Source organism: Colias croceus, chromosome 8, assembly GCF_905220415.1.
Source record: "Colias croceus chromosome 8, ilColCroc2.1".
Classification (NCBI taxonomy): Eukaryota; Metazoa; Arthropoda; class Insecta; order Lepidoptera; family Pieridae; genus Colias; species Colias croceus.
Window position 1 is genome coordinate 6,884,656 of NC_059544.1, and position 18,305 is coordinate 6,902,960.

General features: G+C 31.3%; 4 protein-coding genes across 4 annotated transcripts; 2 read left to right on the forward strand and 2 right to left on the reverse strand.

The window, feature by feature from the left end:
• The first annotated feature begins 1,047 nt into the window (after positions 1-1,047).
• Positions 1,048-4,313, forward strand: LOC123693819 (palmitoyltransferase ZDHHC23-A). Its single transcript, XM_045639056.1, has 6 exons — positions 1,048-1,415; positions 1,696-1,899; positions 1,984-2,061; positions 2,373-2,549; positions 2,988-3,091; positions 3,213-4,313. Exons 1-6 carry the CDS (start codon positions 1,216-1,218, stop codon positions 3,251-3,253), a joined length of 804 nt encoding a protein of 267 aa, XP_045495012.1. The 5' UTR covers positions 1,048-1,215; the 3' UTR covers positions 3,254-4,313.
• Positions 4,314-4,580: 267 nt separating this feature from the next.
• LOC123693802 (coiled-coil domain-containing protein 191) lies at positions 4,581-8,587 on the reverse strand. The gene is given in 7 exon segments (XM_045639020.1): positions 4,581-6,043; positions 6,559-6,713; positions 6,870-6,980; positions 6,982-7,254; positions 7,381-7,526; positions 7,616-7,836; positions 7,903-8,587. Coding segments are annotated over 7 exon segments (1,449 nt in total). The 5' UTR covers positions 8,304-8,587; the 3' UTR covers positions 4,581-5,901.
• A 2,886-nt stretch (positions 8,588-11,473) lies between these two features.
• LOC123693822 (post-GPI attachment to proteins factor 2-like) lies at positions 11,474-14,601 on the forward strand. The gene is made up of 3 exons (XM_045639058.1): positions 11,474-12,033; positions 13,221-13,439; positions 13,521-14,601. Exons 1-3 carry the CDS (start codon positions 11,616-11,618, stop codon positions 13,646-13,648), a joined length of 765 nt encoding a protein of 254 aa, XP_045495014.1. The 5' UTR covers positions 11,474-11,615; the 3' UTR covers positions 13,649-14,601.
• Positions 14,602-15,230: 629 nt separating this feature from the next.
• On the reverse strand, positions 15,231-17,704 carry LOC123693805 (L-2-hydroxyglutarate dehydrogenase, mitochondrial). The gene is made up of 4 exons (XM_045639022.1): positions 17,279-17,704; positions 16,325-17,197; positions 16,018-16,238; positions 15,231-15,739 (listed from the first exon to the last, which is right to left on the reverse strand). The coding sequence occupies exons 1-4, from the start codon at positions 17,353-17,355 to the stop codon at positions 15,579-15,581; spliced, it is 1,332 nt and encodes a 443-aa protein (XP_045494978.1). The 5' UTR covers positions 17,356-17,704; the 3' UTR covers positions 15,231-15,578.
• Positions 17,705-18,305: the final 601 nt, after the last annotated feature.

Here is an 18,305-nt window from a genome sequence, read left to right on the forward strand (position 1 = left end):
ATGATTGTATGTTATGAACAGATTATTAATTGAATAATTCATTATATTCTTATTAAGCTATGTACTGTTAAACTACGAAACACATGTATTTTTTTATTAAAAATAAGTCAACTCGTTACCTCAGCCGGGGTGAGCAGCTAAAGGCAGCTAGTGACACAGAGCAAGTACCTATTATGATAGAAATAACATAATATCATTCTTAATTTTTTAACACCAAGTAAGTACTCACCCAGATATATTTAATTAGTTGACTTTGCGTGACTTATTTAACACGAATATGATATATTATTATTAGATAAAATTAATCACCGTTTAAATTCTTTGGTAGACTTTTCTCGAAATTGCTTTAAATAAAAAAAAAATAGAACGAAGTCCCACTTATTCTTTCATGCGTTATTCTTTTTTCGATTAACACACGACATGCCAAAGGAAGAATTTATATTTAGTTACTAGAAATTTTATTTTTGCAGAAAAATTTGTACTTTTGTAGGTAATGAATAAACCTAAATAAAATATGTAGGTACCTACTTTATACCGTTGGTGTAATGCTCTAAGTATATAATATTATTATCCATTTTAAAAATATTGTTTACTATGGAACCTACTTAATCAAAGACTAATTTAATCTTTATCGGGTAACAAACATTGTAGGTATGTGGTAACAACACATGTAACAAACGCTTTTATTATAAATGTTGAATATATTTCCATCTTGGGCTAAACTGAGCCAGATGAAGGGATAAGTGTGACAAGTTTTGTAGAAAACAATAAATTTTAATCAATTTACATACATATTTTTACACCCTAAGTTACACCCATAATATTTCTAATAAGATTTCTAAGTATACCACGTTCCGCAGAACACAGTAGAGAAAAAGTATAATGGTACCACAAATGGTATATACTTCCATGAATGCTACAAATAATGTTTAAGAAAAAGGTGAAAAAGTATATTACTTATCTGTGATATAATAATTTGGTTGCTGATTGTTGTCATTTTGGAGAATATTGTTGCCAATTGTCATTTGTCAAAATATCAATTGACATTTGACAACTCGAAAAAATCGTATGATAAATGTCAACATTCACTATAATAATAACAATAACAAATTTCTCATTTTATTTCGTAAAATTCGACGTTTTATTGGAAATTAAGAAAGATTACATAGAACACCAAATTTAATAAGTAAAGATCTTAAATTATTCAAGCTCACGATGGTTGAAGACATATTATTGCCAAATGGATCCAGCAAAACTGCGGCCAAAAGAATGGACAGAGATAATATTTTACCTTTCGTTATATTACCACTTTTATTAATTATTGCTACTATATCGTTCACAGTGACAGTAATTGTTATGATATTTATCGGAATGGGTGCATTATATGTTCAATCTCGTCCACGACAGAAAAACAGGTGAAACTTCCACTTTGCTATTATGTGTACAACTAGAATTGTAAAAAACTACTATCTAAAATGTAGACCAGGCTTTCTATTTCTTTCAGCAGTTGTAATTACCACAATGTATTATTTATAACGTTTTATGTGGTCCAGTTCATATTTTATAAAATAAATAAAGGAAGGAAGTGTATTTTTGATTTATAATATTTGACTTAATCCTCTCGCTCGCTCGCACCATGATTTTGATATGTGATAATATTTTGAACATATATATAAATGTTGAATATATTTCCAGGTCTCCATTTTTTTATTCTTGGACTTTATCATCCGGAATATGCTTATTTCTAGTATTTGAGCTTGGAATTCTAACATTACTAGAAATTACTCTTCTAGAAAACTTTTTATTTTTAGTTCTTCTAACTAGCACATGTTACTTTTTTTATAAAATGAAATCCATAGCTGATTATGAGTTGTATACTGGAAAAGGAAAAGAGTATAGGTATGTGATTTTATTTAGTAGATAAATCAGTCCTATATAATATAAATGTGGATTATATTTAAATTATTTTCTTTTTTTTCACAGTCCTGTTTTAACATCGGACTCATATTACTGCCAGATATGTCAGTTAGAAGTAAATGAAAGATATTTCCATTCAATTTGGTATGTACTTTTTTAAGTAAATATTAATCTCCATACTAACTAACATTATATGTCCGTTATTTTGGAAATTGTTGATTTAAGTATAAAGGTTTCTGCTTGCTATGATATGATAATTCTAGACCTGAATTGGTTCCAACCAATTCAGCTTCCAAGTTATTCAGTAACTTACATGTAATGGAATCAGAATCAAAAAAATCGAAAAAACAAATCATTGTAAAATATTCATATTATATGTTATACCATCCAAGGATAAATATATTTTTTCATATTATGGTTAATAATTTATTCTAATTCCTTAATAAATGTTACAGGTGGGATTGTTGTGTTTTCAGACCAAATTATATTTACTTCTTGTGTGGCCAAGCTTTTGCGTTTGCTACCTTGCTCATGGGAACAAACTTGGGCCTAACTACCATTTGTCAGCCATCAACACTATATGGCTCAATACTAGTACCTCAAGACTGCAATGATGTCTATTTTGAATTTTAGTAAGTAACTATCAATTATAAAGTAAATTATAAGTTGCTAGGCCCTAGCTTCGCCTTGGTAAACTTGTTAGTGTTTCAAAATTTAACAACAACTATTATTAAATTTTAATTATAATCTATGTAAAAACTTATGAAGGGAAAAAATTTGCACCTTAATAATTTCGCTTGCCAGCTTATAAGTTACCTACTGATTTGTTTGTCTCTCTTTTGAATTGTGATAAAAGTTACTTTTTCCAGTTATATATCTCATTACCTACAAAAGGTTTTCTATTTTTTTTCCTTTGATTGTACGAGCAAAGCAGCTTGTATTTTCAGCTTATTTTCTAATAGGTACAAATATTGTTAATGTTCAAGATTTAGTTATCATATACCAGTTATTCGTCTGACTATTTATTTTTATATGAATGTAGGTCTAAGTCATTCTTTATTTGTTTCCAGCCTAGCATTATGCTTTGTATCCTGCATTTATGGTATTGGATACATCTTAATAATTGCACTGGTGTTATTACGACAATTATTCATTTATCTTCCAAAATATACTGGTAAGTAAATATACGTCTTATTTTACATTTACATAGAAACATTAAAATATTGTTATAATGTAAAATAAAATATCTTAATCTTAAAACTTATAAGCATAACAATTTCGATTTTCTTTTACAGAACCACAGTGGAAACGATTATTTAACGTGTTAACAGTATAAATATTTTTTTATTGTGAAGATAAAAATTCAGGATACATGCAGTATGTACATACATTAAGCTAAAATATATGCCTTTTGTCTATATGACTGTATATTTTGCAAGCTTATAAGTATATCATTTAGATAGGTGCACAGATAATATATATTATATAGCATTGTATTATCTTATTTAATAATTTTTGTCTACGTTAAATAGCTAATTACTAAATCTATAGTCAAATAATACATATGCGTAAGTATGCTAAACAACTGTAATGCTTTTAACATGAATTATTTACTTCAATGTCAAAGTTACTCTAAGTTACTATGTATCATAGCAATTTATAACGTTATAAGGAACTTTGATAATGAATTGAGAAATACGATCACCTTTGAGATTTAAAATTTTGTCCTATGTACTCAGGTACATAAGAAAAAATTTTAATTAATCTGAGATAAACACTGCGGCTTTCACACGCCCCCGTAATAATGAAAAATGAATTTCTTCTGATTAGATTTCAATGCGTTTTTGTATAAATTCTTACTTATTGCCTATATACAGGTAAATATTTTATTATACTTATTTCTAATTTGTATCACCAATAAAATTAAACCCTCGTTATTTACGTTATTTCCGGTTCAGAAAAAACAAATAAAAGTTTCTCTTTTCTTCATTTTCGTTCTTGTTTTGTATAACCGGATTCTCAAGAGGGCCAGGGGTAAGGCAAATAAATTTATTATGCATATCAATTATATTGTACTTTATACCTGCATTAATATATTATGTATATTTTTAAGACTGATTCATACATTAAGTTCTAAATAAATTATTGACCAAGCCATATTATCAATCTTATCATTAACACAAACGTTATTCTTATACCTGTATGAAATAACTACATAATATATAGAGCTTTGTCTGCCTTCCTTTATTCATATAATTTTAATAAAAGTTAATATGTTCTACAGTCTTGGAAACTGTTTTGTTTAGAATAAAGAATAAAGTCTCTAAAGCGTGTTTTATAAATGGTCATATTATTTATCACATCATTAATTGAAAAACGCAATATTCTATATTTTTAATAAATCATTATCATTGTATTTTTATTTCCTTTTGTTTTATTCTTACCTGACCTTTCCGGTTGTGACCAAGATCAAAAATGGTATCAGCTAATTTCGAGTATAAAGACGTCTTTGTCCTGTGTATTCCACAATAACAATTGACATCCCAGTATTTCAAAGTACAACTTATTTTACTACCTGATAATATTGAAGTGAAGTGATCCTTAGGTATTAGGAATAGCAAAATAAAACATTGTAAGTCTTTACGATTACCTATTTAATATTAAACAAATTAAATCTTTCACCAAATTAAAATTCCTCCATTTATATGGATTATAATTTTTCTTTCGTTATTAATTAATTATTTAATAAAAACACACACGCACACAAAGCTTGGTATGTAATATAATTATTATAAGGTGAGTCGGGGTAAGACCGGACGGATTTTAGACGAATTGAAATAATCTAGCAAAAGCCCGATTTTCTCAGCACTAGTTCAAGATTTACTACTTAAAACTGATATAAATGACAATTCATTTAGCATCGCTTTGCTCTACAATAAGTTGGGGTAAGACCGGACGGATTTTAGACGAACTGAAATAATCTAGCAAAAGCCCGATTTTCTCAGCACTAGTTCAAGATTTACTACTTAAAACTGATATAAATGACAATTCATTTAGCATCGCTTTGCTCTACAATAAGTTTATTCTTATAAACTCAACAGTTTCTGATTTAAAGGCGTTTAAAAACAACACTTACTTTTTTTATGACTATGGTAAAAAAGTACTCTTCAGGGTAAGTTCGGACATGCTTTTAAATGCACTTCTATTGAATATAGCATTAGGTCGATAAAAAAAATATATCCGATCTTTTACGCTCTAAAATGATTTTTTGACGATTTTTTTTGAAATCCACTTTACAGGCGCGCGGCTCGTCGGAGTCACGCCCAGAACCTGAAGGTCTATGCAAAACAAAATGAAGTCGTACAGAATTTTGCCCCCGTAAATAAATATGCTCATATTCGCCGAATTTTTGATGTTTACGTTCTTACCCCATGTCCGGACTTACCCGTACTCACTATATCTGAAAAATACTGTTATAATAAGTTTATTAAGTACATAGCTTTCCGCCAGCGATTTCGCCCGTGTAGAAAAACCCGCATAGTTCCCGTTCCCGTAGGATTTCCGATACTGTGTACCTCTACTTTCTCAGGTTTCAAGCTATCTCTGTACTAAGTTTGAAGTAAATCCATCCATCCAAGTACCTATTCTTTAAAAAAAAAAGAGCGTGTGTGCCGAGCACACGTGTCCGAAGTGAAACTTCTTTGGCAAGATTCAAAGATAGCAAAATCGTCGCCTTACTCCATGACGTGATGGTATTGCCAGGACGCGACCTTTAAATTTTACTCTCAACGCGCCTAAAGCACGCGCCTAAAACACTTCAAAATATTCGATGTATAGTTTTGAGTTGCCTACAATTTTATTATGTGTAATGTGTATAGATGCGGGTAGGTAATACTTATTACCATCGATGATCGATGTAGGTATCACATCGACATTAACCTGTACTAAGTACTACTTATACCTACAATTCAGAATATTATAGATTTAATCGTCCGGTGGTTTGTAATCAGGTACTACTTGTAACACTTTCTGTCGCCATTTCAATTTCCTCGCTTCCTGTTCACGCTGTAAAACATTTAGCGCCGGCAATGTCCGCCAGCATGTGAACGTCTTGAATAGAAGGTTACTGTTGGAAAACAAAAAGAATCCATTTATTATCGAATAGAATTCAGATTTTTATTAAGCTATTGCATAGCTTCTATCGCGGACCTTGAACGCGGGGACCGAATCGAGAAATTCCGTAACGAAAAAACCTCACGCTCCCCACTCCGACGGGCTCGAAGGTGTGGCTTGAAGGCATGCTATGCAATAGCTTTACCGCGGCAGTCCCCGAGTGCCACGCGTCTTTTTCTCCTTAAATTTTTCAAGAAAAAAGATGTATGCTTATACCAAAAACTACAGACAGGCAGTTTATAAAACGAGAACAGCCTGTTATAAAGCGCGCTCTTTTACTCTCACGCATAAAAAAAAAACAAATCAAATCATTATATTTTATTTGCCAGAAATCAGAATGTAAGTAAACAGATTACATCTCGCTTGCTCGCCTACACCAGTCGGGCAACAACCTGACAAAATTTAGGTATTCTCTAAAATATAATATATTATTTAATTGCTTAAATTTATAACATAATACATATTTACCAATTATGATAATTCACCGCCTTTGTCCATTTCATTGTAAACTCTTCTTTCATGATTTTGACGTATTCACGGAACCTCCTAAACGTTATCTGCGTTACGTATAGATCATAATAGTCCTCAGCAACTTGCTTTTTTAAGATGTATTCATAATGATGCTAAAAAAATAAAACATACCTACCTAAGTATTTATAGACCTATTGATTAAACTTATAAAACAATAATTCTTTGCTTGTCTGACAACACACACATATTTATAATACGAAGAGATTCAAACGATATTATTAATCACTTTAAGTAAAATGTGAAATCACCTCTTTTAAAGCATTAAAAGTTCGTTTTAAAATTGTTTTTCTATAAAATTCTTCGGCTTTGTAATTTCTCTCAAACCACATATCTTCTGTATAAAACATCCAATTCAAAAAAAACATTTTTCAATAACTGGAACTTATAATGTGCACGCGCTTTTTCAATATTTTCTTGCTTAATTTGAATTAACAGTTGAAATGGCCGAAGTCCATATTTCAACATTAAACTTTTTTCATAATGTAAGTCAGCCATTACAGTCAAAGCTCTTAATCGTTCTGCGTGTTGCTTTTTTCTTATATTTTCTATCTTTTCTTTTTTACGTTTTTGTTTCAATTCCTTCATTCTTTTCAGTTTTTCTTCTTTATCCATTTCAACCTTCTCTAATTCTGCCTATTAATTCAACATTTATTAGATAATGTATTATTAGTTACATAGCATTTATTACGCACATGCTTTTAGAATTAGGTACTTTTATTTAATATTTCCCATTCTGACTATACATTGATTAAAAATTACCTGCTGTTTAAGTCTTATTTTTTCTTCTTCCATTTGTTTCCTTCTCTCCCTTATTATGGCATGCTTTTCTTCTCGTTTACGGGCTCTAGCTTCCATCCTTTGTAAAAATTGAGGCACTTTTAGACATTGTAATACTAATGACGGCTCTGTAAAGATTCAATTAAGTATTTTATATATTTGTTTAAAATCCAATCATTTTATTGTTTTGTTCCCTCGATCCGTGGTTCATACGTACCTTCGATTTCTTTAATATTAAGCTCATTGGTTAGCAATTTGATTTTGGGTTTTAAATGTTTGTCGATTTCGTAATAAGTTTTTCTAACTTCTTCTTTCATGGTGTCTAAAGAATGTCGGGAAGCTTCGATTATTTTGTTATACTTGAGCTCTTCTATCAATTTATTTTGTTGCTCTAGTTTAGCCTTTTGTAATGCAATTATATTTCTTTGAACCTTGTATCTACAAATAAAAATCTTGTGAAAATGTTGAACAATATAGTCTAAGTTTCAGAAATTAAAATCTTACCTGTGTTGATAACTATTATAATCTCGTACGTGAACTTTTGCTTTATGTGTAGGCTCTGCCGTATCATTCACAGTTCTTTTTGCTTTACTAATTTTGTCAAGAAACATATTTAGAGTTTGTTTTCTCTGACGGTTAATCATATTTTCTGTTTTAATCTTAACGTAGGATTTCCATTTTCGTAAATATTTTTTACATAAAATCATCTCACGATTTTCACTCAGTGGTTTTATTTTTAATATATCACTAATTGAGTTTTTATCTGAGAGGTTATCGTCAATGATCTCTTGTATGTTGTAACTGTTAGGAAGTTCTGTATTTTCTTTTAAATCTTGGTAATTATCATTTTCGTGAAAATGTTTGTCATTATTTGGTTCACTGTAATTTGAAGTAATAGTCATCATTATTAAAAGTGATTGCAAATCAGTTTCTTTTGTAAATTCTTCGGGATATTCTGTATCAAATGTATGTAATTTATTCTGATCGTTTAGTGTTATTGTTGTTTCAAAGTCACTGCTGGGATAAGCGATTTCCTTAGTTTTATCGCTATTGCTGTTATTTTTCTCATCAAAATGTCCTGCAATATCAACCTCCTCTTTATATGGATTGTTATGTGACAATTCTGTTGCCTTTAATTTCGGTAAAATTTTAAAATGGCTCTCATTTTCTACTGTTAAATTGGGAAAATCTTGATATGCACACAATTCTTTTTGTAATGAATAGGCTTCCTTTTTGGATGCGTTTTTATGACAATTTTGACCATCTGCTTTAACTGGAACTTTATAATATTTGTTTCTCTTTTTACAGTTTTTTAATATCAACTGATTATCTGCATCTTTATTTCGAAATAAACTATGAAGTTTCGCTAATTCAGTATTCACTTTATAGAACGAATTATTGTAGATTTTATTTTCCAATTTTCTGAAAAAAAATACATTTTTTTTACGTAATTCTACCTGTTTTAATGCTCAATGACTATTGCACTAATCTCAGGAACTACTGGTCCGATTTGAAAAATTATATCGGTGTTAGATAGCCCATTTATCGAGGAAGGCTATAGGGCAGGCTATACATCATTACGCTAAGAACAACAGGAGCGGAGCCACGCCAGTGAAACCACGAAACGCAGCTATTTATAAATGTGAATTTGTATACTAATTAGCATAAAACTAAGGTGCGTAGAGAAAAATGTCGAGGAGAGCTAAAGTATACCTACTATAAATCACGCTATTTTAGCACAATCACCTAAAAAATTAACGCGAGAAAAGTATTGGAACACTAAACTTAGAACTGTAAGTACCTATTAAATCAATCATCCAGAAAATCCCTTTTAGTTTTCAGATATTATTTTGCCGGATAGCTACCGTAGGTACCTACTGGCTAAGTGAAAATTATGAAAACAAACCTAACTGCAACATTTCAGTAGACGGTCAGTAGATATTAAAATTAAAATATTATATACTAGCTTCCGCCCACAACTTTGTTCGTGCATCCCCGTTTTTCCCCGTTCCCGCAAGAATTTCGGGAAATCCTTTCTTAAGGGACGCCTACGTCTACCTGCATGCCAAATTTCAGCCCGATACGTCCAGTGGTTTGGGCTGTCCGTTGATAGATCACTATATCAGTCACCTTTGAGTTTTATATATATATATATATAGATGTATAAGTGTGTCAATATAACTACCTAGTTAACTACGTACATTTTTGTTTTATTATTTTTTTGCCGGTGTTTTTGTGTATCCTTTGCCTGAAAATAATAATTTAAAAGTGAAAAGGAAGAAGTTATACCAACACAAGGTAGTTAGTTAGGTATTTAAATAAATAGATTAGATTGCTAATGAAAATTCAATTTTGAAGCTTCCGCCTTTTGATGTAGGTATTTAATAAGCTCTATATCTACACTTATTTCACTACAATTAATTTGAACTAACATACCATATCTCTTCGATGCTCAAGACGTAAATAAATATCTTCACAATTATAATCTGGAGCGTATTTTAAAAGTTCAGCGTCCTTAAAAATATTTTTATTTAAAAGCTCTTCCATGATGTATTATCAAACATTACTATGACATATTATTTCTAAGTTAAACAATAATTATAGGGAGTTTATGATATAAATCGTAGGCGTCTACTTATCAAATGTATAAAAACCCTCACCGTGGATCATCAGCTAACGATCAAGGGTTGTGCGTTGCGAGGTAACTGTTTTTTGTTTTATCAATTATTCTACGCCGAAGCATAACACGTTGCATGATAACTCACCACATGATCTAGGTACCTATAGAGGTTTCCTTGTCCTGCCGTAGACCACGTGGTGTTGAATTTCAACCCCAATGAGTTATTAAAAAAAATAACAAATACATAACTAATCACTATATTATTTTTGCAAGTTGTTTTACTGTGGTTTACAAGATTGCCTACCTAACTCAACAAAATTTTAAGATTGTACATCTTCACCACCACCACCACCACCTACACTTAAAGAGTTACAGAGTTAGGTATATTATAGAAGTCAATTGTCTTTTGTATTGGCCCAGCGCTCACGGTTGTAATTAAGCGTAAAAATATACCTTTTTATATCTGCCTATCATGTGAACTAAAAAGCCTTCTGCTTTTGGCTACAGAACTAAAAACTGCTCAGAAATTAAACCAAGAAAAATTATTCAAACTAAACATGCTAGGAATTTCCTACTCCCTGGAGTAGGTTATAGTTTTTTTGGCCCAAACCAACTAAGCAAACCAACGTCCATTAAAACATAGTACTGTACACGATAAATTTTCTATGTTATTTGATTTTTTATGGAACATTAATGATTTGAAAATTGAATGCCAGGACGAGGAGATTAATTATTATAAACCAGTCGTAAGTTACAGCAAACTTTTCTGCGTACGTATGGTGCGGTTGACTCTGTGGGTTGACTTATGGTGCCTATAATAGTAGTATCAAAGAGTAGAAAAATATTATTTTCTTATTTGTTTTATAATTGCAGTGAAACTTTTTAAAACGTGTTGAGAGTAAAATTTATGGGTCACGTCATGGCTATACCGTCACGTCATGGAGTAAGGCTACGATTTTGTGATTTTGGTATCTGAATCTTGCCATAGAAATTTCACATCTAACACGTGTGCTCGGCCCACACGCTTTTTTTGTTATCTTAATATTATTTTGTTTTAATGTTTAATTGCCACGAATAAAAAAAGTGATTTGTAGATTAAAGTTAATTATAATTTAACCAAATAACTAGAGTCTAGAAATAAATTTATAAATATTAAAATGGCAACTCTATAAACTTACATAAGGCCGCGTTTCCACCTGCAAGAAATCTTCCGCGAGAAATGTCCGACAGTCTGTCTGACAGCAACTTGCAAGTCTACTTGCAAGTGGAAACGCGGAATTAGACTTGCAAGTTGCTGTCGGACAGACTGTCGGACATTTCTCGCGGAAGTTTTCTTGCAGGTGGACAGGCGGCCTTAGATTCTCTATACCAAGAAGCTCTATTGGCCTCAGAGCAATGGCTCTATTGCTCTTAGCTCTGTAGTCTATACCATTTGTTTTGACTTTTGACATTTGCTGGCAGTCTGACAAATTGCAGGTGCATTGCAGAATGCAGATTGCAGCTCAGTTTTACTGCAATAATTTACTAGTAATCTAAGTTTCTGACTAAAGTAGTTACTTTTAATAAGTATATCGTGCTTCCTATGTATAATTAACAAATGCCAATGTATTTACCACTCCATAATGCGTCCGAAAAAAAGTATTTTATTAAAATTCCAATAACTAAATTGGGCTTTATTACAGTGTCTCTTCCATTATTTGCATTTGTTATGTGTGTCCTAATGACTATGTATAAAGATTTTGAGAAAGCAAATAATACTCACTGCAAAGTTCCAAATGTGTTTCCGTCGATATCAGCATCAATAGGAAATTATGAACCACAACGAACTATTTGGAAAACGGCTATATTCATTCACGCTCCAATAAGGTTTTTTATAATTTATTTGCGATGGGAATATTATAGGAGCATCATTAGTAAAAATTGTTTAATTGTAGTAAAGTTAGCAGTATTTTTAAATGTTATTGAAAATTTAGCCTTATTGGGATTGACACAGTGGACATCATCTTTTAACTATCGTAAGTTTAAAGCTCAATTAAAACACATTGAAACTAATTTGAGATTTTATTTAATAAGTACCCGTGTTAAATACACACACCGGCACAATTAGCGGAACAGAAACCGATACGCGAGAACATCGTCTGGGATTTGAACGAATGGCAGCAGGTTCTCTTTACTGATGAGTGCAGAGTTCTTTTAAAACAGATCAATGGGAGACAGCGAATATGGAGACACAGAGGAGAACGCCAAATATAGTCTAATTTTGAACACACAGTAGCTTATGGTGGCGGCTCGATAATGGTTTGGGGAGGGATATGTTTGAGAGCTCGTACGGAGTTATTGATAGTCACAGGAGGGACCATGACAGCAGATAGATACATCAGAGACATTTAAGAAGAACATGTTGTACCATTTGCCCCATTTATTGGTGACTACTTTATTCTAATGCAAGATAATGCTCGTGTTCTTAGTGCACAATCGGTACAGGCATATCTGAGCCACGTAGGTATACCGGTGATGCAGTGGCCAGCAAATTCCCCCGATATGAATCCGATAAAGCATGTCTGGGACTTGCTAAAAAGAACGGTTAAATCCAGAATGCCAACCCCCAACAATCTGAATGAACTTGGAAACGAATTACTTGAGAAGTGGGAGCGGTTGCCTCAAGAAATCATCGATAACATAATCTGTAGCATGCCCAGACGAATGGAAACCGTAATCGGAGCAAGAGGGGGAAACACTCGTTATTAATTTTGCTTTAATTTTATTGTCAAATCATTTATTGCTTACTTTTTTTATTTTTTTGTGATGGTTCATAATCATCTAAAAATTTCACTTATTTCAAATTTCTTAATTTTTCAATAAAAAATAACGAAGACTTTTCAAAGTCGTTGTTAAAAGATGTTAATCAACTTGTTATTTTGTATCTAATTACATTTTCGTCAAATATATGCGTTATTATCTCATAGTCTCACTTTTTTTTTTGTTCCGCTAATTGTGCCGGTGTGTATATAATAAATGTAACTGACTGCTTCAGATTCCATTTTGACCCATTTTATACTGACACTTGACAGTTTTAATTCAAACTTTGACTTATCCAGTGTCAATACAGTATTTTAAAGAATTTACCTTTTTTATTTATTTTTTGACTACATAATTAATATATTTAATAGTTTATTGAGACTTAATGAAATTTTTTTTTCAGCATATCATGAGGCATGCTTTAAAACATTTATTGGAACATCAATATTTTACATGTTCTTCACTTGCATGATGATGACAAAATACAGAAGAAGACAAACTAGTTCCCCAACAGAAGCATACTCTTTAAAATTGAAATGGCGAGCATTTTTCATTAATGTTGGGTCCTTTGCATTTGCTGCCTATTTCTTTTTAAGACACAATAGACTGTGTGAACCTTATGGTGAGTGATTGATAATAATTAATATTTATAAATAAGTATGCTTTTATAAGTTTTCACTTGAGTCAACACTATTTGTTTCAGTTTATTCTATGTTTGGATTCTCGGAATATATAGTAGTAGTCAGCAATATATTATTCCACATGACCACGATATATGATCTCAAAGTACAGTATATTTACTTCACTAGGAAAGGCATTGCCATAGAATGACTCAGGATTTTAAGCAACATATTTTTGGTACAGGAGGAAATTAAAACACTTCAAAAAAGAAGTCTTCAGGAATAATAATATATATGTAATTATTTTTATTTAAATTTATTATTAACAAATCTTAAATCTAATAACAACAGCTAATCAAACTTTAATAAAAAAAACATACATGTGTTTAACCCATCAGTATCATGGTTAAAAAAATATTGGAATAATAATGTTTCATAAAGTTTAACAGGCTTATAAAAAATAGATTCCTTGGTATATTTTGAGTATATTTGTTAGAGGCAGAAAACACAATAAACTTAGTCGTGACAAAGTGCCCAATCCTGATTATTAGCAAAATATTTAAATGTAAAAATATTTCTGCAAATAAATAAAAAAATCTAAAGAATGTAAGTATTTAACATATTGTTACTTTTTTATTTTATTAATTGTGTATAATGGCTAGTGTCTGATTTTATAAATATTGTTATATTCTCTCCAAATGTAGATACATATTAAGATATAATATTATTGTAATATAAATATAATATTCTGTCCAATTGTCCATCCACAAGTACCTAATAATGTTATGCTGTTTTATTATCATTGTGAAATAAATTACGATATAATATGTTTATGGTCTAATTTATTTCACAGTTGTTTTAAAACATAATAGATTCCATAGATTTATGAGTCAAAAAGAGCTAGAAATATTCTATTGAATATTGCCGATCAACTTTAGGTGCTATATTTGAATTAGAAATGCTTATGTAAGTTAAAGAACTAAATATTTTTATACTATGTAAATAATTATGTAATTTTATTTATGTGATAGATATAGAAATATATTTATAATGGTAGCATAAAGTCTATACAGGTTGTTGATTAGTACATAAAGCATAGAGCTTTAATATAAATACTACAGAATTGTTCAATAGCTAGTAAATAGAAATGATTGTTTTTTGTTATTTACCTTTAAAAGATACCAATAAGTATTAGTATGCCAAAATACCTTTAACCATTTAATATATAACAATCATGTATTTTGTTTATATATTTAAATAACAAAAATTAATATATTTTAAATATTATTGTTGAGAAATTTCCCAGCAATAATATATAATGCATTTAAAGAAAATATTTATAAGCAGTTGGCTATTATACTATAATTAATATGATATTTATATGTAAGTTTGGTTTATAAAACATTCAAATATTGTAAAGTTAGTTTGTACACCCACAGATTCACAATATAAACAATCAATAAAATGTAACAACTTAAAAAGAATAAATAGCAAAATTAAACTAGCATTTGATCGTAGTTACTTAGTAAAACATATAAAAATGAACAACAAAAAATTAATTATAAAAATATTGTTTTTGTAAATGCTTTAAAAAAATAAAAAAATCTCAATATCAAATGTAACATTTTTGTTATAGTATCACACAATCCTAGCGCTAACCATTGAGATATACATATGGAGACGACACCCCCTACATCACTTTATGTTCCGCTCACCATAAGCCATATGGCTTAACTGCACGCTCATTTTTTATTTGTTTTAAAGTGAAACGCATCAAATATGTCTTCGTGTGTGTTACGATATTGCACAAATAATACGAAAAGTGCAAAGGAATAACTTTTCATCGGTAAGTACCTACTTTTTTACTACCTTTTTTTTTTTTTTAATCTCCTCTAAACCTGCAATCTGCCTTATTAAGCATTAAGCTGGTGGTTAAAAGTTTTAATGTTGGCATGCATGGCAAACGCCCAGTGGCGTCTCCAGGTCAAGGAGGTCTTGAAACTCTAACTAGATAATAATTTTTAAAACTTAGAGCAAAAAATGCGCCCCGCGCCGCAGAATTTGTTAGTGGTGTCTCCTCCATACGTAGTAATATTATCTCAATGGCGCTAACATCACTTTTCAACAGACTGTAAAACTGATTAAAACTTAAATTCTTCTTTCATTTTATCGGCAATCATTTTTGCAATAGCAAGAGATGAAGTAGCACCAGGCGACGGTGCATTCCTACAGTGGAGTACTCTGCTACCGATCGCACCAGAACCAGGCTTGGAATCAAATACAAAATCCTCAATAAGAGTACCTGAAATTTAACATTTCACTTTACTGATGTCGGTCACTTGTTTTCATTTGCTTAAACAAAATGCTATATGAAATACTAGTAGTAATTTTTCCTTGTCTGAATGATTACTACTCACAACATAACAATTTACTGTTGCGGAAAAATAAAATGAATGAAAATGAGTTGCAATAAATTATGAGACTTATATTATATGCTTGAGTTTAGTAAAAGTTAAAACTAAGGCTTCTGTTACCAAAAATATTATGTAACAAAATGATAACTTTCATGGAACAACATACCATCCTTTGCCATGGCCTGTGCCCTCACTCCAGCTGGTCCTCTTTCAACATCACTACTTGTAATATCTTGAATGTATCTTTGTATTTGTTTCACTTGTAATGGAATGAAGATTGACCTGCTCATCTCTTTGAGCCCAAAGCCAGCATATTTCAGTGCCATCCTTCGGAATCCAGAAAATGAAAGTATTTCCTTCAATTCTTGCACATTAATATCACCCCATCTGTAATCAAACCAATTAATTATGGAAGTTATAATAACCAAAAGTCTAGCATACTATAATAATTAGAACTTATCAACAATACTAACCTATAACCTTCCTTACAAAATGCTAAAATAGCATTAGGTCCAACAATCACACGACCATCAATCCTTGGAGTTAAGTGGACTCCAAGGAAAGGAAACCTTGGATCTGGTACTGGATATATATTTGCTTTAGCAAGATTACTTTTATGTGGAGATAAATATAAATATTCACCTCTAAAAGGGATTATCCTGGGTTCTTCAGGACAGCCTGTTAATACAGCGACACTGTCTGATTGTAAACCACAACAGGTAAGTACATATTTTGCATGTACTGTGTTATCTTTTGAATTTGTTAAAATAACAGGATATTCTGCATTTTCACCTTCAATGAATTTTTTAACTTCAAAGTTCAAATAACTTGTCCCCCCACATTTATTAAAATCTTCCACATAGGATCGAGTAACTACACCCCAGTCTACAATTCCTGTATGTGGAGACCACAGTGCTTGCAATCCTTTACAATGTGGTTCTAATTGTTTAATTTCTTCAGCATCTAATAGTCTTATATCTTTTACCCCATTCTTCAATCCTCTATCATATAAGTCAAGAAGACGAGGTACTTCTACTCTATCTGTTGCTACTATGAGTTTTCCACACTTTGAATATTTAATACCTTTTTCATCAAAATATTTATAAGACAGATTAAGACCTTCGACACAAAGCTTTGCTTTCAATGAACCCGGCTTATAGTAAATGCCAGCATGAATGACTCCACTGTTGTTGCCACTTTGATGGAAAGCAAATCTGTTTTCCTTATCTATTAGTGCAATTTTTAAACTTGGGTGTCTCAAAGCTAACTCTCTTGCAGAAGCAGATCCAACAATACCACCTCCTACTACAACGACGTCATAACATGGTATTTTTGCTTGGCTGTATCTAAAATAGTTGTTATTACTTGGAATCTATGTTAATCAAATGCAAAACTCTTAATAAAATAATGGTAACTATGGAACTTACCTGCGGTAATAGCTCGCCAAGTTATTTTGACCCGTAAAAACCCTTGAAAATTTTGGTACCTTACCTAGAGGTGACATTACTAAATACCTAATATTAAGAAATAATTTTTCAAAATTTCAAGTAAGTATCTCAATACAATCTGTACAGAGAAGTGGTATTAAGATAAAATCTCAATAATAATCTTCTCATCAACACTTCAAAGAGACCATTTTTTAAAGATGTAATTATTTCTATGTAGTTAGTTATTAATCACCAGTAAAGAAGTAGCCTGTATTTTATTGGTCTTAGTCAATAGTGCTACAACTACGGTCTGAGTCCTCTGTTCTGATTTCCTGAAGGAAATTTAGTATTTAAAATAGGTAAGTACTAAATACCTACGTCCTATTGTTTTTATTATAAAAGGTAGGTATGTATATCTCACTAATCACTATACCATATACCTACTCAGTAGGTACCTACTCACTACCTACTGTTTTGATCTAAGAGCAATTGATGGAAATTAGAAATGTCTATCTGACATTGACAAATAAACGGTTGGGGCTTGCCCTGCATGTTAATAATTATTATTAATAGTCATCGTCACCAAAGAAGCCCCGTGGCGAATTTTTATTCAGAACTTATCTAAATTTGACAGCCGACCGCGCGTAACGTGGCGTAACTACTTATATTAATTTTCACACAATTTTCTGATATTCAAAAATTCATTAATTAAAAACTAAGATTTATTTCCGTCAAGTGATATTTCAGATTTAGGTTCGACAATTATTTATAGTACTTTATCTAACCACAAAAAACTAAGGCCGCCTGTCCACCTGCAAGAAAACTTCCGCGAGAAATGTCCGACAGCAACTTGCAAGTCTAATTCCGCGTTTCCACCTGCAAGTAGACTTGCAAGTTGCTGTCAGACAGACTGTCGGACGTTTCTCGCGGAAGTTTTCTTGCAGGTGGAAACGCGGCCTTACAGCTGCTATCAACTCGACGCGACGTCATACAAAGTCAGACATGAAACTTCAAGTAGGTAATGTAA

Bases quoted from the DNA above. Each gene is read 5' to 3' on its own strand.
- LOC123693805 (XM_045639022.1), bottom strand. From the start codon at position 17,355: ATGTCACCTCTAGGTAAGGTACCAAAATTTTCAAGGGTTTTTACGGGT. The intron at 17,198-17,278 runs GTAAGTTCCATA...CAACTATTTTAG, and splicing joins TTGGCGAGCTATTACCGCAG to ATACAGCCAAGCAAAAATAC. The intron at 15,740-16,017 runs GTATGTTGTTCC...GTTAAATTTCAG, and splicing joins ACAGGCCATGGCAAAGGATG to GTACTCTTATTGAGGATTTT.
- LOC123693822 (XM_045639058.1), top strand. From the start codon at position 11,616: ATGCCAATGTATTTACCACTCCATAATGCGTCCGAAAAAAAGTATTTT. The intron at 12,034-13,220 runs GTAAGTTTAAAG...TTTTTTTTTCAG, and splicing joins GACATCATCTTTTAACTATC to CATATCATGAGGCATGCTTT. The intron at 13,440-13,520 runs GTGAGTGATTGA...TATTTGTTTCAG, and splicing joins TAGACTGTGTGAACCTTATG to TTTATTCTATGTTTGGATTC.
- LOC123693819 (XM_045639056.1), top strand. From the start codon at position 1,216: ATGGTTGAAGACATATTATTGCCAAATGGATCCAGCAAAACTGCGGCC. The intron at 1,900-1,983 runs GTATGTGATTTT...TTTTTTTCACAG, and splicing joins GGAAAAGGAAAAGAGTATAG to TCCTGTTTTAACATCGGACT. The intron at 2,550-2,987 runs GTAAGTAACTAT...ATTTGTTTCCAG, and splicing joins GATGTCTATTTTGAATTTTA to CCTAGCATTATGCTTTGTAT.